Below are 27,851 nucleotides of genomic sequence, written 5' to 3'. Positions count from 1 at the left end.
CTTGTCCTCTAAACTTGGACACATAAGAGTTGGCCCTTCCACACTGCACTCACTCTCTTGATTATGCAATATGGGTGTGAGCACTGCCCGGATCCTTTGAGGTCCTTAGGGAACTCTGACACACCCAGATATGAGCAAGGCTTTAGAGCAATATTGGCATTGAAGTGGTTTATTACATAACTCAGAGAGGAAGTCAGGATCAGGCTTCCTATGGTTGTAACTTCTTATTTTTGCACTTCTTTTGTAATTCAATCATTTGGTCTGTAATAATTTGTAAACAAGTATGGGGTTGGATAGTGAAAAGGGATGGAAAATATGCATGATTTAGCTATCAAAAGGGTAGAAAACATATTATTAGGTTTATATTCCTATTTGCACAATAGAAACCATACTTAAGACTCATTTTATACATTAGAGATCATGTTCCTAGGACTTATACTTAATGTTTTCAGCATGTCAATTTCACTATCACATCACTTAGAAAATCCTGCGTTAAATGTGTTAATAATCGGTGTTTCTGTGATCATGTTCTTACTGTCATGCACACTTAGAGATCATGTTTTAGGCTAAACTGATAAACATATCATCTCTGCATATTCTGGAAATCATGTTCAAAGTACATTAGATACACAATTGGTTTTACACCCCATGAACGTCGAAACCTGGACTCCTCTTCGCGGAGGGAAAAAAAGGGGCGCGACACACGGATGGTGTGATCCAAAGGTGTGTCCCGAAGGAGGAGCAATTGAGTATCTTAGAGGCTTGTCATTCCTCTCCCTATGGTGGCCATCATAGCGGGGCAAGGACGGCTTCAAAAGTTCTTAGTTGTGGGTTTTATTGGCCAACTTTGTACAAAAATTCAAGTGAACTTGTGAAGAGATGTGACGAATGTCAAAGAGCGGGTGGAATTTCAAAGAAAGATTAGATGCCTCTCAATACCATCCTTGAAGTTAATATTTTTGATGTATGGGGCATTGATTTTATGGGCCCGTTTGTTAAATCGTGTGGGAACACATACATTCTTGTGGCGGTTGACTATGTTTCAAAGTGGGTTGAAGTCGTGGCTTTACCCAATAATGAGGCCCGGAGTGTTGTTGCGTTTCTCAAGAAGAGCATTTTTACAAGGTTTGGCACTCCTCGTGCAATCATAAGTGATGGGGGGTCTCATTTTTGTAATAGAGCTTTTGACACTTTGCTTGCAAAGTATGGTGTCAATCACAAAGTTTCTACTCCTTATCATCCTCAAGCGAGTGGCCAAGTTGAAGTCTCAAACAGGGAAATCAAGAGTATATTGTCAAAGACGGTCAATGCAAATAGGACCGATTGGTCAAAGAAGTTGGATAATGCTCTATGGGGTTATTGGACTGCTTACAGGACTCTGATTGGTATGTCTCTATATCGGTTGGTGTTTGGTAAAGCTTGCTATCTACCGATTGAGTTAGAGCACAAGGCCATGTGGGCTTTGAGGAAGCTGAATCTTGAATGGGATATGGCAACAAATCTTCGTGTGGAGCAGCTCAATGAACTTGGTGAATTCCGATTCCATGCCTACTCTAGTTCGTCCTTGTACAAGGACAAGATGAAGTACCTTCATGATAAATATGCTCGTGGCAAAGAGTTCAAAATGGGTGATTTGGTTCTCTTGTTCAACTCTCGGTTACGTCTGTTTTTGGGAAAGCTTAAGTCGAAATGGAGTGGACCTTTTGAAGTGGTGTTTGTGACTCCGTTTAGTGCACTTGACTTGAAGAACAAAAATGGGGAGATTTCAGAGTTAATGGGCACAGGGTCAAGCACTACCTGGGCAAGATTGATGACAGCCACGTGGTGGAACTGCTCCATCTAAAGTGATTTGATGGTAACTTGTGTCGTGCCGCGACGTTAAATCAGGTGCTTCTTGGGAGGCAACCCATGTGTCTTTCTTTTTGTTTTTCTTTGATTTTCTTTGTAATATAGGATTTTCTTTTGGACTAACTGGTTGTGAGATGTTGTAGGATTGTTTTGATGTAGTGCAGGACCAAGTTGGAAAAATGCACACTCTCTGAAGTTTGCAATACGGACCGCGGTGCATTTTGTGCGGCCGCAAAGGCCTCAGTGCGGGGGAAACATTTCAATGCAGTCCGCATAGTTAATTGGTCAAAATTGAGGAGTCTTTGAAGTTTTCCACCGCGACCGCAATGCATTTTGTGCGGTCCGCAGTGGACCACTGCGGCCACATTGCATTTATTGCAGTCCGTAGTGGACATCTCTCTAATGCCTCTTGTTTTTTAGTACCGCAGACCGTGGTGCATTTTGTGCGGTCCATAGTGGGTAGGTGAGATGGGCCCCAGTTCCTTTTTCTATAAATAGGACCTGAGGCCCTCATTTCAAATTTTTCGACCCTTTTGCTCTCAATAGTAAAAAATGTATTGTTCATCACGTCTAACTGTACGAATTCAATTGTTGAGTTTCATTCATCTACATTGCATCTCACTCCTAGTACTTTTAATCTTTCCCTAGCTTTTAAATGTGTTTTATTTTCTTTTAAATTTTTAGTTCTTCAATTATTTTCGCCTTTTTCTTTAATTTTTAGCGTAGGGTTTTATCAGTTGTTTAGATTAGGACTAATTAGTTAAAAACACTGATTGAACACCTAGGGGATCAATAATAGGTGAAAAATTGGACTAAAAATATGCAAAATTAAAACCCTATGTTAGGGTTGCTAGCCATAACTTACCGCGGACCGCGGTGGGGTTTGTGTGGTCTGCGGTGCTTCAATGCAGTCCGCAATGCTATTTTGTGCGAATCGCGGTGGTGGAACTTCTGAAAGCTGATAATTGAGGATTGCGGCCGTGATGGATTATGTGCGGTCCGCGGTGCCTCAATACGGACCGCAATATCATTTTGTGTGGTCCGCAGAGGCCTTTATCAGAGAGTGCGTAGTCTGACCCCCACCTCAGTGCGGACCGCGGTGCATTTTGTACGGTCCGCGGTAGCTTCTTTACAACCGAACTTCATTTTGTGCGGTCCGCGGTCTGTAATTTTGCTTTTCATTTTCAATTGTCTGCACTTTTATTCTGCATTGCTTCATCTAATACTGGGATACTAACAAAAATAGAATGCATTCTTCTTGTAGATAATGGTGAAATCACGAGGCATAAACATATAGGGAAAGGAGAGTCCTCCTAGGGTAGGGGACGAGGCATGATTAGATTGACCCCGAAAGCACGGCAAGACATCAAAAACACTAGAAGGATCATAAAGGCTACTGATAGAGCTATTGACCACTCAGGGATTGAGTATGTGCCCTCCCGGGAGGCGTCCGACTCAGACTCCGTGCCAGAATATATTCCTGATTGGCCGGAGAGGAACAGATTAAGGGATATACCTCCGGGCTCTCCTACTGCCCAAGCATCAGTGCATATTTCTTCTGAGTCATCTGAGGGCTCAGTTGCAGGCAGTGACAATGCATATTCTACCTCACCTACAGCTTCACAATCCGTTGAGGACCCCGTAGAAGAAGAAGGAGGGGTGAGCCCCAAGTAGGAGGGGTGGAGAGAACCAGGAACTCGGAGGCATGGCAAGACAGGTTTGTGAGTAAAGTGGCCTACCACAAGTTTAGAGAATGGTGGCCCGAGTGGAAGTTAATAGATGAGCGCAAATTCATCACAAAGGACCTTTTTCCTCATAAACCCAATGTGCTGAGGCAGTTCAGAGAAAGATCAGGATGGGATTATTTCATAGGCCATGTGGAGGATGCCAGTGAGCACTTAAATAAGGAGTTATACACCAATGTTGCCCACATCAAAAAGGGCACCACAGTGACTAAGGTGAGAAACTTGAAAGTAAAGTTTGATGGCAAAACGATAAATGACTACCTGGGTTTCCTGGAGGAGGATGAGTCAATGTACTTAGAAAAGGTGGCATTGGGTGAGGCTACTCGTCCTAGGTTAGCAGAGTACTTGGCAATCCCAGGTACAACCCCAGCTTGGTTGACCGCGGGAGTGAAAATTCTTAGGAGGACCCTGAACTTCGAAGAAAAAGGGTGGGAGACATTTGTTTGTAGCAGGATAGACCCCACCACTCACGACAACTCTCTTCCTATCTCCCGGGCTATATTTGTGGCATCAATCATGGCGGGGCACCCAATCAACATGGGAAATATGATGTCCAGGGTGATTACACGGGTGGTGAACGAGGGTGATAGATCTTACCCCTTTCCAAATTTATTGACTATGTATTTTGAGGATCTAGATGTGGAGAAGAAAAGATTTGATGTGAAAGTGAAAGCTAAGGAACTTTTCTCCTAGTACAACACCAAGGGCCCTAACAACCCCAAGGACCCTAAGGGCAAAGCCACTACTTCAACTAGCCAGTCTAAAGAGCCAGTAGTAGTAGTGGCTCCTACTCAGCCTTCTTCAGCCACACTAGACATGGCCCCAGGACCCTCCACTTCTACAGCTACAGATATCCCTTCATCCGCAGCATATCCTTTGATTGCCCACCTCCTGAGCCAGACCCTTGCCAGTATCAACAACTGGATGTAGACAACCACTTCCAAGCTGTCTGTACTTTCTACTTCGGTGGCAGCACAGTCTGCACCTCCTCAGCCACAGGTCCCACAGTTAGTGAAGGACACTCTCAAGGAGCTTCTGGAGAACTAGAAAAATCTCCTGGAGAATTAGCAATTAATATTGGATGCTATGGGTTTACACAGAAAAGCATTGAAGGATTTGTCCAAAGAAGCAAAGAAACTGAGGAAGACTCGGGCATCCAAGAAGTTGGTGAAAGAGTTGAGAGTGGAGGTGGATAGGTTGAAGGCGGATCACTTGCCTTTGGACCTTTTATTGCATGACCCGGCTCTAGCAGCCCAGCCTGAGCCAGAGCAGGAGACAGAGAGGCCACCCAAGACGAAGAGGGTGATTCCCCATATGGATGATGTTGCTATAGAGTTGGAGGACCCGCAGGGAGGCTCCTCTACCCACCCCCAGATTCCAGTACAGGCCCAGGACTCGGTACAGGCCCAGGTCCCAATGGAGACACAGGTTTCAGGGAGCCAATCACAGGTTTCCGAGCAGTCCGAGGACCCAAGGACCCAGACTCAGAATCCTATGCAGACGGAGGGCCAATAGGGAGTTTCTTTTTCCTCTCTATCTTTTCTTGTGCTTATTTTGGTTAGTTAGCATTGAGGACAATGCTAGCTTTCATTTGAGGGGGTAGCCCTATTTGGATGATTGTATATATGACATTACCCTTTTCTTTATGCTTTCTTTTTACTTTTGGTATGTACATAATTTTATCATTTTATTGCACATTTCATACTTTTTACTTTTGGTCTGTATATAAAGTTACGTTCTAATGTATATATTCATTCTCCCTTATATATATTCGACTGAATCCCCTCTTGTATATATTCATTTTACTTTCCGCATTTTTCCTTTCATAGCTTCTTATTTTATTTTCATAGCTTCTTGTTTTGAGTTTTTGCGTGCAATAGGCCTTTGGTTTTCTTAATACCACGGTTCTTTCCAAAGGTGGAATTTGTGTAAACCGGGTGCCTCTTCTCGATGATGGATGGCATGACAACCTTCTTAAGGGTTTGAGTCTGTTTTCTTTTTTCTTTTTGTGTAAATAGTAGCTAGTGAGTAATAGTGCCTCAAGCAAAGCTTCACTTGGGCCTAACACATTTGTCTTTGATCTTATGGTCAAAAATAAATTGTTGTGTATAGGATGGTGAAAGTAGTGACCTTGAGACTCTTGTGTTGGCCGATAATCATCAAGTGATTTTTTGGGACCATTGTGTTGCTCAAATCGTAGCTAAGGTTGTTGTGGGCCCCTGACTCTGTATCTTTAGCAATCTCATAGCTTGTGTGGTGAGAATTTGAATTGCAAGTCCAAGTCCCGAGCCATTAGTCTAGAACTTTCCCTGAATGTTTGTCTAGGCGAAATCCTAAGTGTAATTTGACTTGAGAGATGATTGTAGGCTCTCCTTGATCCGAATGATATCTTGAACACTTCCATATCCTACCAATGATAATATCCCTAGTCAACCCTTTTTAGCCATAGACCTTTTTCTTTCAAAAACCACGATACAAGCCTTTACCCGTTCTAAAAATACCCTCTCTTGGCACCCAATCTTTCCTTAGCACAAGGCAAAAGCATAAGGTTGGGGGGAGAGACGAGGAATGCAACAAAGTGGTAAAAAGGTACAAAATGAAGAAAAGGAAAGGCAATAAAAAAGAAAGAAAATCAAAAAGACAAAAAGAATGATCAATGTAGAAAAAAATGAAGGGATTCAATAAAAGTGAAGAGATGAAAGGTGTGGAAAGTTGAGAAAGGAGAAAAAGGTTTGAAATGAACAAGAAAGAGTGACAGTGTGTCTCTCTAACTCCTAAGAAAGGAGTTAATGACTCAAAAAAGTGAAGAGAATGTGTGCCAAAATAAAGCAAATGAAGTGCTAAAGGGAAGATGGAACCTACTTAGACCAAATATTTCCTACCCTGAACCAAAAGGCTTTGCTAATTCTCCACAAAAGCCCTGTATGATCTTGAGTTGAATGAAGCTTACATTCGTGGTGACTCACATAAGGGGCAAGCTTATGGTACTTAGAGTCGGACTTGTGACCTTTCTTTAAGAGAGATGAGTGTGTTTCCACTATTCTCGTTCTAAGTGCTACAATCTAAAAGTGAGGTTTTCTTAGGGAGAGTTGAGGATGTGTGAGTTTGGGTTCCACAATGATCAAAGTAGTAGAAAGAGTTTCCCTTGATGGGTTGAGTCAATTCTTGATGCTCTTGTGTCGCACTAAAACCATGGTGCTTAAAAGAGTGAATGTTGTTAATGATTCGTTTGAATTGAGGGCAATTGTTAGTCCTAACTGATGCTAGATGAGGTCACTTTAGGTCAGCTGAATTTTCTTGGATTTACTCTCAAGGAGGTGGGTCTTATTTTGTTTGCTTGAGGACAAGCAAAAGCTTAAGTTAGGGGGAGTTGATAACAAGGGATTATGGTTCATTTTACACTCCTTCTTACTTGAGTTTTGATTAATAATGTGTACAAAATAGTCTCAAAGGCTTACATGTTGTACTTGTTTGCAGGGTTTGGTCAAAAAGGTAACAATTAGTCAAAACCGGCTCAAAAAGGAGTAAAACATGCACAAGAACCAAGAACAAGTCCAAGCACAGTGCAACAGATCCACTGCGGCCGCATTCCATTTATTGCGGTATGCAGTGAGGAGATTCAGAGAGGTGCTTATTTTAGAAACTCAAGCAATGCGGCCGCAAAGCAGTTTGTGCGGACCACAATGGCCTCACCGCGGCAATAATCGAAATTGTGCGGTCCGCAAAGAAGGAGTTCAGAGAGTTGGAGTTTTGGAGATTAATGCCTATGTGGTCCGCGGTCCTTTTTTGCGGACTACAGAAGAAGCCACCGCGACCGCGATGCATTTTATGCGGCCCGCGGTGGCCAAGTTCAGAGAGAAGAGATTTAAAGCCAAGAAGCCTCACTGCTGCACTCGATTTTGTGTGGACCGCACTACCCGTAGGGGTATTTTTGTCCAGAAAATTTGGCCTAGTATAAATACTTTCTTTTTCCATTTTTGGGTCATCAGTTGTAATCTAACTTTCATCTGCGCTCGTGAACAGTGGTTTTTGACCATTTTGAGTAATTTGTAGCTACTTCAACACTGAAGTTTCTTTATCTTAGTTTGTAATTAAATCTTATGGGTTTTTCTTCATCTATTTCTTTGTTTTCTTCTAATATCATGAGTAGCTAGACCCATTAGCTAGGGTTGTGGCTCAACCCTAGTGTGAGTATTTGATGGGTCTTGAGTTTTAAGGTTTGAATGTCTATGGGTGTTTGATATTTGGACTAACTTGTGTTTTCTATGTTGAATTAGTGGTTTCAAACACTAATTTGTGTCTTTTTGACTTGGGCTCTTCTTGAGAAAGAGAGCTTGAGTCTAGAAAAATTAGTCTAACAAGAAATTGGGGCGTATTCAAGAGATTGATATCCCCAATTAAAAGGTTAAACCTAGAGATAGTAATACCCGACTTGAACCTCGACTGTTTGCACAAATTATCACACCCAATTGGTCTTGAGAAAGTTAATTAGGGCAAAATCACTCAAACTACCGAGAGTTATAGAGTGAGAAGTTTAGTGCATTGGTTATATCGTAATCCCCAACATGACAATCTTGCCTTAGACTCGAGAACCCGTCAAGTATCCACCTAGGAAAAAGTCACTGCCCTAGTGCCTCCTTAACCATTTAGACAACTTTTCAAGTATCTTACTCTTAGCTTAATTTAGCATCTTATTAGTATAAAATTAGAAGTAATATCAAAACCAATGATTCTTGGAAGAGTAATTAAGAGCAATTACACATCTCTAGTTTAGATAAGAATCCAATTCCCACTCCTAGCTCCCTGTGGATTCGATTCCGACCATCTTGGGTAAAAACTGCTTCAACCACTCTCGCTACTTTGTAATGGTGTAGGGTCGGCTACGATCAGTGTTTTGTATAAATTTGGCTTGTGATGCTTTAGAGAATGTGAAGTTAATTCAGGAGTGGCTTCATACAACACAAACCAGGCTGAACAGTTATTCTTACAGGAAGGTTCGTGATATGGCTTTTATGGAGGTGAGAAAGTTGTTCTTCGAGTTTCTCCTATGAAGGGAGTGATGAGATTTGGGAAGAAGGGCAAGTGGAGCCCGGTATATTGGTCCATTGAGGTTTTAGAGAGAGTGGGTGAGGTGGCGTACAGGTTTTCTTTGCCACCTAGTTTGTTGGGAGTTCATCCGCTATATCATATTTAAATGCTTCGGAAGTATCATAACGATTAGTCACATGTATTGGATTTCAGTTCAATTGGATAAGAATCTAGCTTATGAAGAAGAGGCAGTGGCCATTTTGGATAGGCAGGTTCAGAATTTGAGATTAAAAGAGGTTGCATCAAACGAAGGTTTAGTGGAGAGGTCAACCAATCGAGGAAGAGACTTGGGATATCGTGCATTATATGCGAAGTAGATATCCTCATCTTTTTGGAATTCCAGGTATGAATCTAAACCCTTTCGAGGACAAACATTTGTTAAAGAGGGGGAGAATGCAACGACTTGATCGGTTGTTATGTGTATTAGCCACATCCCCTATTTGATGCTTCATGTAGTTTCTTTTAATGTTTTGTAACTTGCATTTGAGAATGAATTGGAAAACTTAGTTCTATTTTGGAAAGCTTAAGTTGCTAGAATTAACCAAGGTTTGACCTTTGAGTAAATGACATCTTATTGGTGATTTGATGGTTCCAATAGATTCGTATGGTGATTTTTGACTTAGGCATATGTTCAGATTGGGATTTGAAGGTTCCTAGAAGGTTTTGGCTCTATTTACCAAAAGTTAGAAATTTAAAAAATTGGAGAGTTATTAGGTTCGACCGATAGTTGACTTTGATGTTATCTAACTTCGATATATTTTCTAGGGCCTTGGACATGTTCATTTAGTTGATTAGGACTTGTGTCTAAAGTTTTGTTGGAATCGGAAATGTCTAGGCATGATTCGGACGTGTTGGCGAAGTTGGATAATTTGGAAGTTAAGAGATGGATTTTGACCTTTAATTCATAGTTTGGATATTACTTGTGGTGTTTTAAGCATTTGGATAAGTTCTGATAGGGTATTAGGACTTGTTTAAATGTTTGGATGGAAGCCTGGGGGGCTTGGGTGTATTTCGAAATGATTACGGACTATTTTGGAGATTGTTGGTATTGGTGGTGTTGGTGTATTGCACCTAGAGTTTTTGGTGTGTAGGAGCAATGTCTCACCTACATAGTTTTGGTGCACAGAAGCAAAGGGCAAGCCTGGGCTTGAAGATCGCACATGCAGAGTTTTTGGCACAAAAGCACCTTTGTGCCAGCGTGAGGGTGATCGCACCTACAAATCCACAGATGTTTATGTTGTGTCGCACGTACGAGGCTTGTCTAGTGTAGTGAAGCTCGCAGATGCAAGAATGGGCTCGTAGACACAGTATTGCAAATTTGATGTTACATCTCGTATTTTTATACGTTAAAGTTTCGTCTTCAGTAAATTGACATAAACTCGGGGATGAGACTATCTTGATGTTAGCATATTTATGTTATTTGTACCAAGCAATAAGAAAGTGCCATGAAGGAAAGGGTACACGAATTAAAGAAAATGAGTTTCATTGAAGGTTGTCGAATTGGGATAAACTACGGGTCGAACGATAATACCCGATACTTATGGACTAGTACCATGCAAGGCACCATATGACCCCGACAGTATGATGTATAAAGTATATTAAAAATAAGTAAAATTTTAAGTAATTTGAGAAATTCTTAATTATGCAGGTAATTGGTTAATTATCGGGTAGCGGGATATTACCTAATTAATAAATAAACTATGAGATGAGACAACCCCAAAAATGTGGCAGCTAGCTAATAAAATGACTAAGAGTCATTCTTGATTAGGTGGCATAATGTTACTAATTCTTACGACAAAACTCTTTCAACAAATAAGTCATTTCTTACATTTCCCATACAAAAAGACTATGCCATCGGATTGTTAAGCATTTTTTACAACAAACACTGCTTTCAACCAAGATCAACATTTGCTATTCAACCAAAGTTCTTACACCCATTAGCAAGCTGTCAACAAAACATCTTTCAACCAAAATCTAACGAGGATTATTGGAAGCTTAACAACGTAAAAATTTTACGGTTCTAACGAAGTACGGTGTAATCCTTTTCAAGAATATTATACAGATTTTTTCCTACTCCGGATATATTAAGGCTAAGCCCTTCCTTCATTTTGGAATGATCCAAGTAACGATACATAAACGTAATGCTATTTCATAAGTATTTCTACTCTTAGAATTTAAAGATGTCTTATTTGTGATGATTCTGAAAGGTTCTGCTCAAAAACCTTTATGGTGCTTGTTGTTGTCTTTCTTACAGGGGTTCATGCAAAAATTTAGTTTAATTTGAGCTAGAGAAATAAACTATTGACAGTCTTGGTTTTAACTCAAAAAAGAAAAGGAATAATAAAAGAAGATGGTGTGGATATATGACTTTGGTTTGGCGATGTTGATGCTAAATTGACTAGCGTTTAGGAAAATAATTTTAGTACAGATAGGGAATGTTAGTTAATTTCTTATGAATCCATGATTAGGTTATATTTATAGAGAATCATATATGTTGTATTATTTTCTAAGTGTACCAGGAACTTTCCTGCCAAATTAAATAAAACTGTTGCTTCACCAAAAAGAGAAATGCCAATAGGTTTGAGTTAATTCTACACGACAAATATTTTTGGTGCAAAGAAAAGATACTTGTAATTTAGGTAGGGCAGTTATGCATTTACCACCGAGCTACGGCCGGTTGGGCAGTTGTACATCTACTATCAAACTGTGGCCGGTCGGGCAGTTACCACCGGTTGGATAGTTATGCATTTACCACCAAGCTACGGCTGGTCGGGCAGTTACCCCTGATTAGTTGGGCAGTTAACATCACAAAAATGAGGTAACTAGAAATATTATATTGTAGTTTTATTTATATATACGAGATGGGATTTATTCTATATGTTACGGCCCTCGGCAAGTCAGAAGTTATAAGTTGACTTTTATCTCTCCCCAAGATAGTATTTTATTATTATTACGTTTCATTGTTGCCTTACATACTCGGTACATTCTTTGTACTGACGCCCTTTTTTATGGGGCGTTGTGTTCATGTCGCGTAGATGTAGGTAGGCAAGGTGAGGACCATCCATTGTAAGCTGCCTCCAGATATCAACTTTTGGTTGGTAAGCTCCAAATCTTCCTAGAGTATTGCCGAGTCACGCTCTATATATGTTATTTTGTTTCATGAGGATGTCGGGACCCTGTCCTGTCTTATATGTTATGGTCATGTTTTCTTAGAGGTTTTGCAGACAGTGTCATGTTATAGCTTTAGGTATGACATGTCAACGGCCTTGTCGGCCTCTATGTATCTATATAAATCTTTTTAGATTAAATATGTGAGTTAAGTACTAATATTGTTAATTATATATATAGTTGTGGCCTATCATGGCCCTTGACGAGTCTTATAAAAAAAAATAAGGTATGTGGTGCTCGATTGAGTAGGCACTGGGTGTCCGTTGTGGCCCTCTAATTTGATTCGTGACATTTGATGTTTTGGACCGCATATGCGAAATTACTGGCATTATTATTATATTTTGAGGGTTAGCTCATTTTTCACTATTTTGAGTTTTGGAGCTCGGGAAGAGGCAATTTTGGAAGGAATATTCACTACTACTTTGAGAGTAAGCGCTTTCTACTTAATCTTGATTATATATCTTTTTTTCACATGGATTTATACATTTAGATTATGAAATTTGAAAGAGAAATTTGGGATTTTGTCTACAATTTAAGAAAGTATAAATTGGGATTTTGGGAGTTGATTTGGACTCGATCATAGAATTTAATTACGCACTTGGACTCATGAGATTATGGGTAGCCGGGATCTATTCCTTGACTCTAGTTTTGGCAATATGGGCTCAGGTTGACTTTTTTTACTTTTGAAAATTTGATTAAAGATTGAAGCTTTATTATTTGGAATTAATTCTGATTGTGTGCCTTCCATGCTAGTGTGGAATTAATTCCAAATAATTCAACTACATGAGCTTTAATATTATTGTTAATATTGTTTTGGCAATATGGGCTCGGGTTGGAATTAATTCAACTACATGAGCTTAACCTTTCATGCTAGTATCCATGTTTAGGATTACTATTTTGTAATTGGCCAAGGTGGGTTATTTGTAAAATTATTGTTATACTTGATTTAGCCGTAGTCATGCCTCACATCTTGAGCACATATCCATACCTTTCATGAGCTTAACAATATGAGCTTTAATATTGTTTTGGCAATATGGGCTCGGGTTGGAATTAATTCAACTACATGAGCTTAACCTTTCATGCTAGTATCCATGTTTAGGATTACTATTTTGTAATTGGCCAAGGTGGGTTATTTGTAAAATTATTGTTACACTTGATTTAGCCGTAGTCATGCCTCACATCTTGAGCACATATCCATACCTTTCATGAGCTTAACAATATGAGCTTTAATATTGTTTTGGCAATATGGGCTCGGGTTGGAATTAATTCAACTACGTGAGCTTAACCTTTCATGCTAGTATCCATGTTTAGGATTACTATTTTATAATTGGCCAAGGTGGGTTATTTGTAAAATTATTGTTATACTTGATTTAGCCGTAGTCATGCCTCACATCTTGAGCACATATCCATACCTTTATTTATGTCCTTGTTCACCTTATTGATTATTTCTGAGCATATTCCTCTTTAAAGATAAAATATTATTTCTAATTGCTATGATTATGGCATATATAGACATGTTGAGCGAATTGATTTAGTTGTGGCATGAGGTCTATGTCATGCAGTTGAGGTGACATTGTCACTGTTATGGCACGAGGTCTTTGATATGCAGTGTGTGGATATGGATCCATCCCCCTAGGTCAGCCTCTCATGTTTCTCTCGTGATGGCGAACACGCAGATTTTGATAAGTTGACGGATGTTTGGTAGACTCTGATTAGAATCTGATGTGGTGAGTTTTGAGTATAAAAGTGGAAGCTTTGACCATTCAAGTGAATCCCTTATGCCTTATCATGCATTATATATGTTTTCTACGTTGAATTCTAATATGCTACTTGATGCCTCTATTATATGCCTTTGACTCGTTCATAAAGATTGAATTATCCATTGCTAAGATCTTTGGCAATGTTGTATCTCTTATTTTAGTTTTGTTGTGAATAATTATGAACTATATAAATTTATTTGATTAATAGGCATCACATGACGTGAACCTCGTCACTACTTTATCGAAGTTAGTCTTGATACTTATTGAGTACACATGGTCCTGCACTCATACTATACTTCTACATATTTTTGTACAGATCCGGGCATTGGAAGTATCGAACTTTAGGAGGAAGCCTAGTAGATATCAGAGGAGACTCAATGTAGTGTTGCATGATCGGTCGCACCCTCTAGGAGTTCCCTTTCTCCTATTTTCATATTGTTATTTATATTTCAGATAGTATTAATATTATTGAGATTTTTTGTTGTATCCTATTTAGAGCTCATGACTCTATACTATCAAGTTTTGGAGGATTTGATGTTGTAGTATCTTTATACTATCTGTTGTTGAAAGTCTTATTCCTCTATTTATGCTATTTTAGTTATATTTCACCTTGATTATGTTGGTTTACTCTATATTGGATGTTGGCTTATCTAGTCATAGGTGTTAGGTGTCATCACGACCATTGGTAGAATTTTGGGTCATAACAAATTTAAAGACTAAAAGGATCTTTAACATATTTTTTATATTTGATATTAGAAAAAGGTTATCTTGTATATCTAATAAGGTTCTTTACAAATGTGCGAAACGCGATCAAATTTATTAGTAAGTGTATATAGCGAATGTAGAATGTATAATGTAATATATAATATTTAATGTGTTCTGTTGTTGTGTAATTGTAAAGTTTTTAATAGTGGTTGGCTGAAGATTAATTAGTGGGTCTTTATAAAATGTAGTGTTTCACTTATTATTGAAGATTGAATGAGTTTATGCAAAGTAAGGAGCTCTAAGGATCGTCCATGGCTGTGAGAATGTGAGTGGATAAAAATAAAGGATGTTGTTAGTTTTTTAAAATTATGAAGTAGTAGAGATGATGGATCAGGGTGGTAGAGCTACAGCGAAAAGAGAATTGAGAAAAATATTAAAGGGTAGAGGTGAGGTGAAGCTGAGATGAACAAGATAAGTTAAAAGAAGAGTAGTGCTTTTTTATTTCAATTTATGTGATACTATTATTTTTTACTAGTCTATTTCAAAAAAACAAATATATATATATATACGATATTTTTTTAGCTATAATAGATTTTTATCGACACATAAACGTTATGATATATTTTAGATTACAAATTTAAAAGTTTCAAAATCACATAAATATTATGGAAGAAAATACCGTTAATTTGAATATGGACATAAATATTATAGTAAATCTAAAATTATAAATTTTACTAGTTTTAATTTCTTTCTTAAGTTTCATACTCAATTAAATACATAAATTAAAATGCAGAAAAAAAAATAGGATATTGGAAACTTGACAAGGTAAAATTTATACATCAAAATAACGATTACGCTTCACCCTTTTTTTTTTTTTTTTTCTACTGGGACATCTTGTCTTGCTTAACGACGAAGTTCGATAATTTTGATATGGGATAAGGGCATTTATGCCATTTGACTGGCTGCAACTAGGGCTGTGCGGGTATCGGATCGGATTTAGCATATTTCGGATTCTAGAAAATGCAATCCGAATCCGATCGAATTTTAAAGTTTGGATCGGATCGGATATCATATCGTATTATTATGCCTCAAAGTTAAACTAATATGTATATTCCTTTGTAAAAGAGACAATATATTAAGAAAAATTCATGTTTATGCAATTACGAGAGTATTATGGTGTCAATATAGCTAAATTTAGCAATTGTAAAGGTAATAATTTGGATGTTGATGTAAATTAAAGTGTAATATTTATACATGTCCTGAAAATTTCGAATTTCGAATTGGATTGGATTAAAATATATCAATCCGAAATCTGATCCAAAATCCGAAATTTTAATAAACACAATCCGAAATCCGATCCAATCCAAAATCCAAAATGATATTCGATCCGAATGAACAGCTAGCTGCAACGCCCACAGAAACGCGTACCGTAAGGCAGACTCAACAAAAGGACACGTATCTTTATGTCATCACTATCCTTTCTCTACATTTCCAAATTAAGGCAAAGCGGTTGTTCTTCTGATCAATTGTTAGCACAAAGCTTCATCATATTCTTCTGTTTATCCTCATCTTTTATTATTCCATAACTCAAAAAGGAAACAAAAATGGGGCTGCTTTCTAACAGGTAATCTGAGTTTTTTGTTTTTTTTTTCATGTGTAGTTTTTTCAAATGTTTTCTGATTTTAGTTTTTGCGTGAAATGGCCACAGAATTGGTAGGAGCAGCCTCAAACCAGGAGATCATATTTATTCTTGGCGTGCTGCTTATATTTATGCACATCACGGTTAGAATCTATTTTCTTCTTTATGGTAAATAATGTTGTTTTGCGTAAATGAAACATTCTTTCTGTAATTGTCTGCTTTGATCTAATGTCTTAATGTTGATGTTGAAAAAAAATTGTTCTTTCTTCATTGTAAATGATGCGAGAAATCAGTGGTGTATATAGCACTATACTTACGGGCTCAATTGAACCCATAATTTTTAAGGCAAAATTTATTAAAATTGTAAGAACTAGTGAATATGAACCCATAACTTTGAATATGATGGGTTCAACATTAAAAACCTTAAATATTGAACCCATAAAATTTGAATTATGGATCGGCCTCTGAATATAGTGGTATTTAATTTTTACATATTATGGAAATGAAATGATACCTGGCGTTGTCCTTAGATTATTGATCTTTTTTGGATAAGGTGACCTTAGATTATTGATAGCATTTAAATTTCAGGAGGATTGATTTTTCTTATTTAACTGTGAGTATTTGGATATAACGACTGTGCTGCTGTTTCTACTGTATAACGACCACAAACTCCTAAATGGATAAAATATTGGTCAAGTATGAAATTAGGAATAAATTGCAGTATTTGAGTGTCCCATCTCTTTTATCTAGCAATACTCAGGGGCGACTTTTTTCTGAATTATGGGCTTACTGGTAGAGCTTAGGTTTCCTCATGACGTTTAAGGAGGAGGGACGGATAGCTAGCATATAGAGCAAAGGTGCGGTGTGGACCTTTTCAGAAAGAATTGTGGTTGGGGCACATTTTCCAATGCAAAGACTTACAAAGATCTGTAATTATGTACTCTTTCATCCTAAAGCTGAATGGGTTGTTTTGACTTGGCTTCACTATTAAGATTGGAGTTTGAAAGGTGAATTAGTTATTGGAGTACTACATGCGGAATAACTTCTCTAGGAACTATTTAGGAACTGAAGGGAAAGGTGTATCAAGAATTATATATTTGTAAGTCTCTTATTGCATGATATGATTTGGGTTGCCATTTCTTTTTAACATACTAAAAAGAAGGTTGAAATTCAATTTAGGAATTGGGATAGTGAAAGTATTTAAAGCTGTAAAAGAAGTAGGCAGTAGGCACACCTCCTATATATTCTTTCACTCGAGCTAATATGCACATGTAGGCTTCCATTAATAAACTCCTTTGCTTGTCCAGACTTTCATTAGCCAGGATTCTTCAAGCAAGATGTGTATATGCTAGTAAAAGTTGGTCTAGAGGCATAGGAAATCGTTTGATTTTAAAATGAGGTGTTTTCAGAATTTGTTGTATCCGCAATGATTTCATCCATGTTGTGGCATTCTTGTAGTATTGGTTGGTCTCTATTTATCAGATGTTAATTCCTTCTCACGTAGAACTGGGGCAAGTGATATGATTTACTTATTTGGTGTACCTGCACTCCCTTGTCTTGCAAGCAATACTTCTAGGAAGCTGCCTTGCGCACGCGCAGATATTGTTTTGCTATCTGTCCATTTCTTTTTCCCTTTCAGAGAGTAAGACCTATTGCTTTCTGGAAATATCTTGATTAAGCTATCCAAAATGACCTATTCTGACTGAGGCAAAGTTCGCTGTCCATTGGTTAGTTTTTCTGGCTCTATAAGTTTTTAGGCAGTTTATATTAGCAGAAGAAAGTAATAGGTGGCAAGTTTTTTGTTGATCTGGTGACTCCAGCTTAGGTTTTGAACTGGGGAAATTAGGACTTGCAACCTCTGTTGCTCATATCCTCGAAAAATGTAACTGCACCCAATGTGGCTGCGGTTACATTTTTAGAGGGTTCGAGCAACATAGCTTGCAATCCTCTCCTTACCGCTCCAACCATGTTGTCAAGATGCTTCAACTACAAATAATATGAACATTTGTTTTTGAGGAACACAATATGTACCAGTTTCATTGATCTCCCCTCCCCCATACTCCCTTCCACTTCATGAATGGGTTATAGATGTTTGCATACGAAAGCACAATACATTAGGTGATCTCTTCCCATCTATCCAAGGATAAGCCTTGGTGGATAGAGTTACCTGATACCTGTTGTTGGTGGGAGGTGGCACGTACCCCGTGAAATTAGTCAAGGTGCGTGTAAGTTGGCTCGGACACCACTATTATCAAAAAAATATTCTAAATTTTTATTTGGATTCTGAGGTGGGCATTGGAGTTGGTTGGTGGGAGGTTGCAATATGCCTCCATGAGCAGTTTCTAACTCGCTGTCCCAATCTATATGAAACATTTCCTATTTAGGACGCACCAACTCTTTTGGCACCATTTCATTTCTATAAAACTTATATGACACTGTATCTGTTGCTCAGTCTCTTCATTTTAGGTGCCGCACCCGTATCGACACGTTGTGGGTGTGGGATCCGTACCGGATATGATTAATAGATTTTGGGTACTTTGACCTAATCGACGAAGAAACTCTATACAAATACAATGATTTCTGAAATCATAGCAAAAGCTAGGATGCAATTGAAGAAAATGGATTATGTTGTATTTAGAAATTTCTATTTCAGTCCTCTTCCTATTATCTTCATCTTGGATTCTTCTCTGGAAATGTAGAAGGCCTACAAGTTATTGTTATAAAATGTTTTTCTATTTCCTTATTGCTTAGTTCAAATCTTAATGCTCTTCACTTTTTACTGTTACTGAACTTGTAGGCCTTTTCCTGCATTATACAAGCACCATGTAAGTTTTTCACATAATGTTGCATACTGTTATAGCTCTATTTTTAGATATTTGAATTATTTTTAGCCGAATCCCCGCACTCATATCTGTACCTGAATCTATACCCTCGAATCTTAAAATTTAGATTATGAAGGATCTGACCTCTAGATCCACGCCGGTAGCAGATGCCCGCACCCAAGTCCGAGCAACTTACTGTATTACAAAAATTTAAATTCATCGAAGTAATCAACTTTTAATTTCCTTGTCAGACTCTCTTTCAAACTAATTTTTTACCTTAATTTGATATTTTCTTCTACTTCATTGATATAATCTGTCAAATGAATAGATGAATATTATCATAAAAATTTGTTGTTGATTCACTTGTCTCTTCGGGTTTCCTGTAGTAGTGTAGTCTTTTCTTTTACTCTATTTTAATGTTCCCTTCACAAAGCTTTGTTTCTGTGGATATAAGTGCATATTCTTTGAGTCCTTGGTTACCCCAAAAAAAAAAAGGTTGATCCTACATAATAATCATTTACTCAATTTGAAATAGGGTTGGGACTCTGAAGTTATTCAAACTATTATTACCAAAAATTGAATATAGTCATTATTTTCCGCATTGAACTCTTCCTCAATAAATAGTTTTTCTCTCTCTTTGTTAAACTACCATAGCACGTCCGTTTAAGTTTGTATCCACAAACTTCGTCTCAAAAGCAATTGGTGACAGCAATTCCTGTGAATTAAAACACCTGTGTATTTCCCCCTAGGGCCTTGGTCCTAGTGGTAATGGCACGGTAATGTGTGGAATAGGCACACATCATTAGTTCGAACCTTGCCGCAAACAAAAGGCTGGTACAATAGGCTATTTAAGTGGAGAAGGGTAGAAGGGTGGGTTCATTATCTAACGAGTTTCGAACTGTGCATCGTTGTCCCCGAGGATTTCTCAGTTATCCCCAAAAAACAAAAGGGAAAGAACAGCGGTGTGTTCATGCACATGTCCCTTCTCGGTTATCATGCTTTTCCTTGTCTATTATATCTCTGGCATAGACTGCAGTGTGTGGGTTGACATTTTGTATCAACTTAAAATCATCTCTATTCTGTAGTTGACAAATATATCCAAGATCTTCCTTGACCTAGGCTTTAGGTCTGCCTCTTTGGTAGAGCTATTCCTTATGTTTGGGAACTCAAATATATATGAGCTCAGTTTACATGATAGACAAGGAAATGGGGTGATACATTTCACGTGGAAAGCAATTGATATTTTTTTTCCTAAAAAGTAGGACGTAGAGAGCAATCATATCAGAATTTTAAGTTGTATAAATATAACACATTCCATGTACGAATACACACACGCAAAAAAGAAAAGAAATAACTGACATAAAAAAATAAAAAAAATAAAATGGTAGTTGATTCATGTTGTGTTATTATTCTTAGTGACGTCAAGCTTTCAGTTAATATGTTTAAAGAAAGACATGTCATTGATATATCATTATTCAACTGTCAGTTCTACCTGTCATCCTAATCAGCGGAGGTCTTAACTTGAATTAACCTTTCATCTCACAAGGAATGGAGAGGAAGAGAACTTTTTTCTCAGAACTCCATTTTGTTACAACATGCTATAGGCAGAGTTTACTCTCTGACAGTTGCATTAACCTTTTATCTTATAAGGATTGGAGAGAGAGAGAATCTTTTTCCCAGAACATCCATTTTGTTGTAACGTGCTATAGGCACAGAGTTTATGCCGACCGTTAAAATAAAGAATGAAGGAATGAAACCTTAGACAGTCTCGTAAACATAGCAAAATTTTATTAACTTTCTAGTGGGTGCTGTACTTGGTGCACCATTTGACATGAGCATACTGACATTATAGTGACGTCCCGGTTAGTACAGTTCCTGGTTACGAGAACACAGGGTTCCTGACTAACAGCAGTTCCTGGCGCAGGACGAGGAAAGGGAGTTGCAACAGTTCATTTAGGATCTTTTATCCTTGAGGAGTCTTGTGAATAACCTCTTTTTATTACTGGATTTTATATTGCATTTAATGATGATAAGGTCAGAACAACAGTGGTTGTGATTGGCAATGTACTGTACCATTCTCTCCTCCTTATCGCTTTTCTAATGGTAATTTTTTCTTGAAATTGTGTTACATGGACTATTGAGTCACTACTTTTGTGTTGTAATGGAGAACTTTGCAACATTCTGGATGTTGTTCTTGTTCCAAGTGTTGCGACATTGGCACTGTCAATGTGGGTGGAGCTCATTCACTTAATAGAGCAGTTAACTATAAATCAGAAGATGATCCAATAATGGCAGGGGAAAAAATCCTTCAGGGTCAAATTAGGAGTAATTTGCTTGTTACAAGATGGTTTATCGTCCTTTCTATATGTTCAAGGTAGTTGGCTCCTTCCCGGTCTTCACCTTAGTCTAGAGAAGATAAAAATTGCTTAGATACTGCTTCCCAGCATCACTTTGGCATTTTATTTTAATCTTGTTTATGCTTTCTGAATTTCGACCATATGGTTTCCTGATTACCCTTGATCTTAAGATTGTATAGAGGTGGCAGATAAACTTCGAAGTACAAAAATTATTTTCTCATCTTATTGAAAATATGCCTAACTAACAGGTATCTATATTGGGGATAATAAAGTCATTCACTTCACAAGACGTGGTCAAGAAGTTGGAACTGGGACTATTTTGGATCATATCTTGGTAAGCTCGATTCCAAATCGGTCTCCTGTGCCTTGCACCAAACTGCACCCCACCATCAGAAGGTCATGGAGTAGTTTCGTCATGTTTGGACTGCTTTCTTGCTGGAGGTATCCTCTATCGCTTTGAATATGCTGTGAGCCCTGCTGTCTTCCTCGCGAAAGCACGCGGAGGAACCTGCACTCTTGCAGTCTCCGACCCAGATGACATTGTGGTCCGTCGAGCAAACTACCTCCTTACGAATGGCTTTGGATGCTACAATGTGTTCAAGAACAACTGTGAGGACTTCACCATCTACTGTAAGACAGGACTCCTCGTGGTAGATCAGAGTACAATGGGCCAAAGCGGACAAGCAGTGTCTATAATTGGTGGACCACTTGCAGCTGTTATGTCAACACCACTACGCCTTGTCACAACCAATGTATATGGGATGGTAGCGACAGCTGTTGGGGTTTATTGTGCCAGCCGCTATGCAGCTGATATTGGCATGCGGACGGATGTGATGAAGGTGTCTGCGGAAGATCTAACAACGAGGCTAACAACTGGCTTGCTGCAGGTTGTTGAACCGAACCTTGCAGCTTTGCCAGCTACTGTTAGCTAGTATTATTTCTTTATATGTAATGTGTTTAGAATCGGAAAGTGAACGTTCTTTTTTAAGTCATTGGAGCCTCTTGCTATATGTCCAAGGCTCTTTTATTACGTGCTGTTTCGCCTCCAAAAACTTGTAATGGACTATTGTAATTGTGATGTTTAATTCATTCCCCCTTCCCCTTATATGTTCCTTTTTCAGTTTGCTAATTTTGCAATTTACCTTTATGTGATCCAAAAGATCAGTTCAGTAATAATTCGAAGAAAAATACTCTCACGGGAAAAGACGAAAGCATTTGATATGTCTATTTATCAGAAAGTAGAAAGGTTTCCACTTTTTTACGTAGTGTTGTAAAACAGAAGCGTGATGTATTCATGAAGATTGGGAAAAATTGGAGCCCTATCGTACATGGGGATTTAGGCCGTTGTTCATTTCGCCAAACTATGTATTTTATGTATATGTTTTGTAAAATTGATCTAATATTATTTGTTAGGCCCCTGTATTTCAAGAAGGTTGAATGGTGCACCTGGTTGAATGCTGAGTTATTTATTTAAAGGAACATGGATTGATTCTCACATAATACTTCTTTTCTCGCTTTTTCAGTGGTGCACTTATGTTCTAAAAATCCTAGATCCGTCAGCGGTGGTGATCAATTCTATTCTCTTGCATTCATGTCTTGCAGTTGATAATAGAAAAGAGTTCCCAGATTTTATATGGTGGGGAATTATGATAAATAGCCTATAATAATGGGTAAAATCTAAATAAATAAATTAATTAATTTTAAAAAAAAAAAATCTCCATTCAATTATTATGCCATAGTTTGATTGTGCGCTAAGCTTTACATCTCGTTTGGATGGTTGTGGGCGGCCCCACGAATTTTGTGGCCTAAAGCCAAATATAACTTTTTAATTTTTTTTAATTATTTATTTGAAGTCTATTTTTTTAGTTTTTCTTAGATACAAAGTTATTAATAATTTTCTTATAATCAATAACTCCTAATAAGTATTTCTCAATTGACAATATAGCTAATTCATTTAACCTTTCTTGTAACATTGTTGTTCTTAGGTAAGATTTTATCAATTTTAATTTTGAAAACTTCTTTCCGCTGAAGCAACGGTAACATAAATTATGAACATTATTCTATAAGCAATTTAGGCATTTGGAAAAGAATTATACCTTTTTATTTGATTAGGTGTATCAATTAAACTGTTATATTCTAATTGTACTATTTTTTCTTAATACTTTTAATTCTGAAAATAAATTTGAACCATCAATATCGAATTGATTATTATGCTTTAAGGAACATTCTTAAGGTAATATTTTTTTCAAATTTCCAACATCTAGTTATCTTAGTTTTTACTACCAAATAGAAAACCAAAAATATTTTCATATGCTTCGAATTGTTCAAATCTATTTTGAAGTGAAAAATAGTCTTGTCTATTATGTATAAAAGTAATCAACTCTAAAGGACTCTTCGAAAGATTTTGAGATTTTATTATCAACATTCGCATCAAATTGTTACTTCCTATATATCACACGTTTCTTACGAAATTCGGGTTCGATATTCATTTCAAATGCAATTTCCTTGGTAGAATCATAACAATTGCAAATCTTTCTCCTCTATGTTTGTTAAAGAAAAAAATCAAACTTTTTCACTTTAGAGAACTCCTTTTTAAACATATACATAGTCTATTAGGTGTAACAAAAAATGGGGCCCCCACAAATATGAAGTCTAATGCGGTTGCTTTACTTGTTTTATGGAAGGGCCGCTCCCGTTGCTACCTATTGTATTGTATCGTATTGTTACTTTAAATACAATGTTTGTTTTGATTGTTACTTAAATTTTATCGTATCGTATCTTTAAATCCATCTTTACGTAACGATGAAATGTGTCACTTTATGTAACGACCACTTTGGTATGGTTGCGACATTACTTTGTCTTTTTCTCTCAATCTCACCCTTCATTATTATTAAATAATTTTATTTTATTATTTACCCTGCCTTTTTATATACAATATCATAATTTTTCTTTATAATATTATAAGTTTATTCATCATATTACTGGTGTGTGATACCATAAAACGACGGCAAAACGACACAATCCATCCAAACATTATATTCATCAAACGATACAGTACAGTATAATACGATACGATACGATACATTATGAAACGATATGTAACAACTATTCAAACAAGTTGTTAAGAAAGAAAGATTTTTGAAATTTGTACTTTTAAAACATATCACAATATTTGTGTGATTATAAAACTTTGAACTTATTATCTTAAATAAGGGTAAATGATAAGTTCAAAATTAATAGTTTCCAAATATGAAAAATGTGTTTTAGTCTTGGAACAGTCTAACGAGGAAATATAGTATCATACAAGTGGGAACAAAGGGATTAGAAATAAGATGAAAAGAAAACCATGAATGGCACGTTGTCGGCAAGAAAGCATTTGTATGTAAGTGTAACACCAAACAAGATTTGATAAATGACAAATACATAAAAGTAAAGTAGTGAAGTTGTTCAGAGTGAGGAATTAACATATCACATTGAAGGAAAGGGATTGAGCCTAGTGATTGGAACACAAACCAAAGGATTAGCTCTAGGAAGAGTAATGCCAGGTGCCTCTTCCATGTCTAATTTACCACTAACCTTCCATTCAAAGCACTGAATCATGGCAGCAAGGCTTGTCTGAACCAATTGCAATGCCAATGAAGTTCCAGGGCAACCTCTTCTCCCACTCCCAAATGGCAGAAAATGATAATGCTGTCCCCTTACATCCAACTGGTCCCTCAGAAATCTTTCAGGTAAAAATTCAAGTGGATTTTCCCAATATTGTGGATCCCTATTGATTGCCCACGTATTGACTAGTAGCCTAGTGTTTCCTGGTACAAGATAACCTCCGATGCAACAATCTTCAGTTGATTCTCTGATGATCATAGGCCCTGTAGGGTGTAGTCTCAGAGTTTCGTTAACAATGGCTTCAAGGTAAGGGAGGTTCGCCATGTCCGATTCTTCCACGACTCGATTCTTACCAACCACAGAATCAATTTCTTCAACTGCCTTGTCCATAATGGTTGGATGATTCATCAGTTCTGCTATTGCCCACTCTGTTGTGATTGCTACTGTATCAGTTCCAGCAGCAAATATGTCCTGTCAAATAATTATATTTTAAGCACTTTTTGACTTTGTCAAACACTAAAAAAGCTAAAAAGAGCTTAAAACTGATTTGACGAGCTTAAAAGTCAATCTAAACACCCTCTTAAAGACCTCGGAAGCAACTATGTCGAAGCATATATAAAAAAATAAATTAAATTAATTAAAAAAAAAAACTATATGTGACTTTCTTCTATTTCTGAGAATATTTCTCATTACTTGGGCCGGCAAATTAAAGTAGCTGTTTGAAACCATCATACTAAATTTCAGATGCGCGATTTCGTCTTTAATAGGCTTGAACTAGTCCTCAATATTTAATTTGTGCTATGATTTGCCAACGAAATTACAGCTCCATGTATTCTGACATTTGGTCACTCTGATCTTGGCATGGATTTTTGAAAATATAATATACATATATATATATAGTAGGTAAGGTAAGTTTTATAGAGCCGTGGTTAGACCGGTCATATTGTACTGGGCAGAATGTTGGCTGGTCAAGAACTCTCAAATCCAGAAGATGAAGGTAGCAGAGATAAGTATGTTGAGGTGGATGTCCGGGCACACTGGGACGGATAAGATTAGGAATGAGGATATTTAGGAGAAGGTGGGCGTGGCCCCGGTGGATGACAAGATGCGGGAAGCGAGACTCAGATGGTTCGGACACGTACGGAGGAGAAGCCATGATGCTCCGGTAAGCAGGTGTGAGCGGTTGGCTTTGATGGGTACGAGAAGAGGTAGAGGGTGACCTAAGAAGTATTGGGGAGAGGTGATTAGGCAGGACATGGCACGACAGTAGATTTCCGAGGACATAGCCCTTGATAGGAAGGTCTGGAGGTCAAGTATTGGGGTTGTAGGCTAGGGAGTAATCGAACTTTTTCTACTTCATACCGGGGGTGAGGCGGGTTTGATAGGGTTGATCTTAGACGGTTAGTGGTTAATGTTGAGTCCACACTATCCTTTCTGTTTATCGTAGCCCCGGGCCTTAGTTACTGGTTATTGTTATTGCATGTCATCTATTTTATGGTTTTTATGAATCTATTACTATTTCTATGGTTTTTGCTGACATTACTGATGAATTGTCTCTTCTTGTTTTATTTCCGTCTTACTGAGCCAAGGGTCTATCGGAAACAGCCTTTTTGCCCCATTGGTGTAGGGATAAGGTCTGCATACACTAACTTCCTCCAACCTCACTTTGTGAGATTTTACTAGGTCGTTGTTGTTGTATATATAGTAGGTAAAGTTGTGTTACTTTAACGTTCCAAAATAAATAGTATGGTAACTATATTGTTATAGTGGATAAATCAATATACGATGAAATTAATGCTACAGAGGAGAAACTTACAAGTATGAAAGCCTTGATGTTTTCTCTTGTCAATGTCAGCTCTGAGTCTTGGTCCTCTGCTATATCAAGTAGAATATCAAGCAGATCTTTCACTAATTCACCAGCTCCACCCTTACTTAGACTATTTCTCCTCCTCCTTGTTTCTTGGTGTTCATTTATGATTCTCTCCATCATCTCATCAAACCTTCTATGCACATCTTTTGTCCTTTTCCCAAATCCCTGCAAATCCAAATTCTTACAGAACCAAATATAATCAGACAGATTAAATTTTCCAGTTAGTTCAGCAATCTCTTGAACTAGCTTCCTCATACTTCCAGCTTCCTCTTCATTTTCCGAACACCTCTCGCTCATTAACATTCTCGATATCACATTATTCGACGCCCTCAACAGCTCAGCTTCAATATCAACAGCTACACCATCCTTGGCTTTTTGCAAAAGCAACTCAACAAAACACTTTATTTCGTCGCGCCTTACTGGAAGAAGCATGTCCAATGTCCGACCACCTAGGAGCTCGGACATGCATATTTTCTTCATGAACTTCCAGTAAACCCCATAAGGCGCGAACGAAAAGTCTTGCGAGCCATAAGTTAAGTAATCGACCACAGCTGTCTGTGGTCGATTTAGGAACGAATTTTCATGAGTTTTGAGGACTTGTTTTGCAATTTCAGGTGATGAAACTACAACACAAGGGACAGAGCCAAGTTTTATGTGGATCAAAGGTCCATAACGGTTGGAGAGCTTGTGAAGTGCTTGGTGAGGAATTGGAGATAAGAGGTGTAAGTGACCAATTATAGGTAAACCAAATGGGCTAGGAGGAAGATTTTGACGAGTGGTTTTTTTACGGAATATAACATATTTGAGAAATAAGGTAGAAGATAGCCATACAAGAAATAGCATCAAGTAGTAGCCTTGGATTTCTGCCATTTTCTGACTTTTGTGTTTTTGGTTTTGCACCTATTTATACAAAAATCAAAGTATGACTTTTTCAAACCTCCTATGCACTAATTTAATTGGTAAGGACATAATCCAAAAATAAAATAAAAATTTAACAATGAAGGCCGGCATTGACACATTCTCAAGGAGCTAAATTTGTCTTGATTTCTTTTGTCTCCTTCCTTGTTGAGATTCTTATGGATCAAAGCTATTACGCTTTTCTGCATTATTTACTAAATAAGGCATCTCTTTTTTTTCGAACTAAAAGCAGTGATCTCATTATTTATTATTCTAGCAAATTCATCGTTCAAATCAATCGTTAATCATTTAAAGATTAAATATATATATATATATACATATTTGT

The 27,851-nt window shown here is 37.6% G+C and overlaps 1 protein-coding gene and 1 non-coding gene across 2 annotated transcripts; one reads left to right on the top strand and one right to left on the bottom strand.

The window, feature by feature from the left end:
* The first annotated feature begins 15,730 nt into the window (after positions 1-15,730).
* On the top strand, positions 15,731-22,252 carry LOC107829931 (protein LEAD-SENSITIVE 1). Its single transcript, XR_012695550.1, has 3 exons — positions 15,731-15,938; positions 16,023-16,096; positions 21,381-22,252. It is a non-coding gene; the product is annotated as a protein LEAD-SENSITIVE 1 (transcript).
* A 2,238-nt stretch (positions 22,253-24,490) lies between these two features.
* LOC107829932 (cytochrome P450 93A3-like) lies at positions 24,491-27,487 on the bottom strand. The gene is made up of 2 exons (XM_016657405.2): positions 26,555-27,487; positions 24,491-25,209 (listed from the first exon to the last, which is right to left on the bottom strand). Exons 1-2 carry the CDS (start codon positions 27,476-27,478, stop codon positions 24,601-24,603), a joined length of 1,533 nt encoding a protein of 510 aa, XP_016512891.1. The 5' UTR covers positions 27,479-27,487; the 3' UTR covers positions 24,491-24,600.
* Positions 27,488-27,851: the final 364 nt, after the last annotated feature.

The sequence above is a fragment of the Nicotiana tabacum genome, chromosome 10 (assembly GCF_000715075.1).
Source record: "Nicotiana tabacum cultivar K326 chromosome 10, ASM71507v2, whole genome shotgun sequence".
Classification (NCBI taxonomy): Eukaryota; Viridiplantae; Streptophyta; class Magnoliopsida; order Solanales; family Solanaceae; genus Nicotiana; species Nicotiana tabacum.
This window is presented reverse-complemented; position numbering and strand designations above follow the sequence as displayed.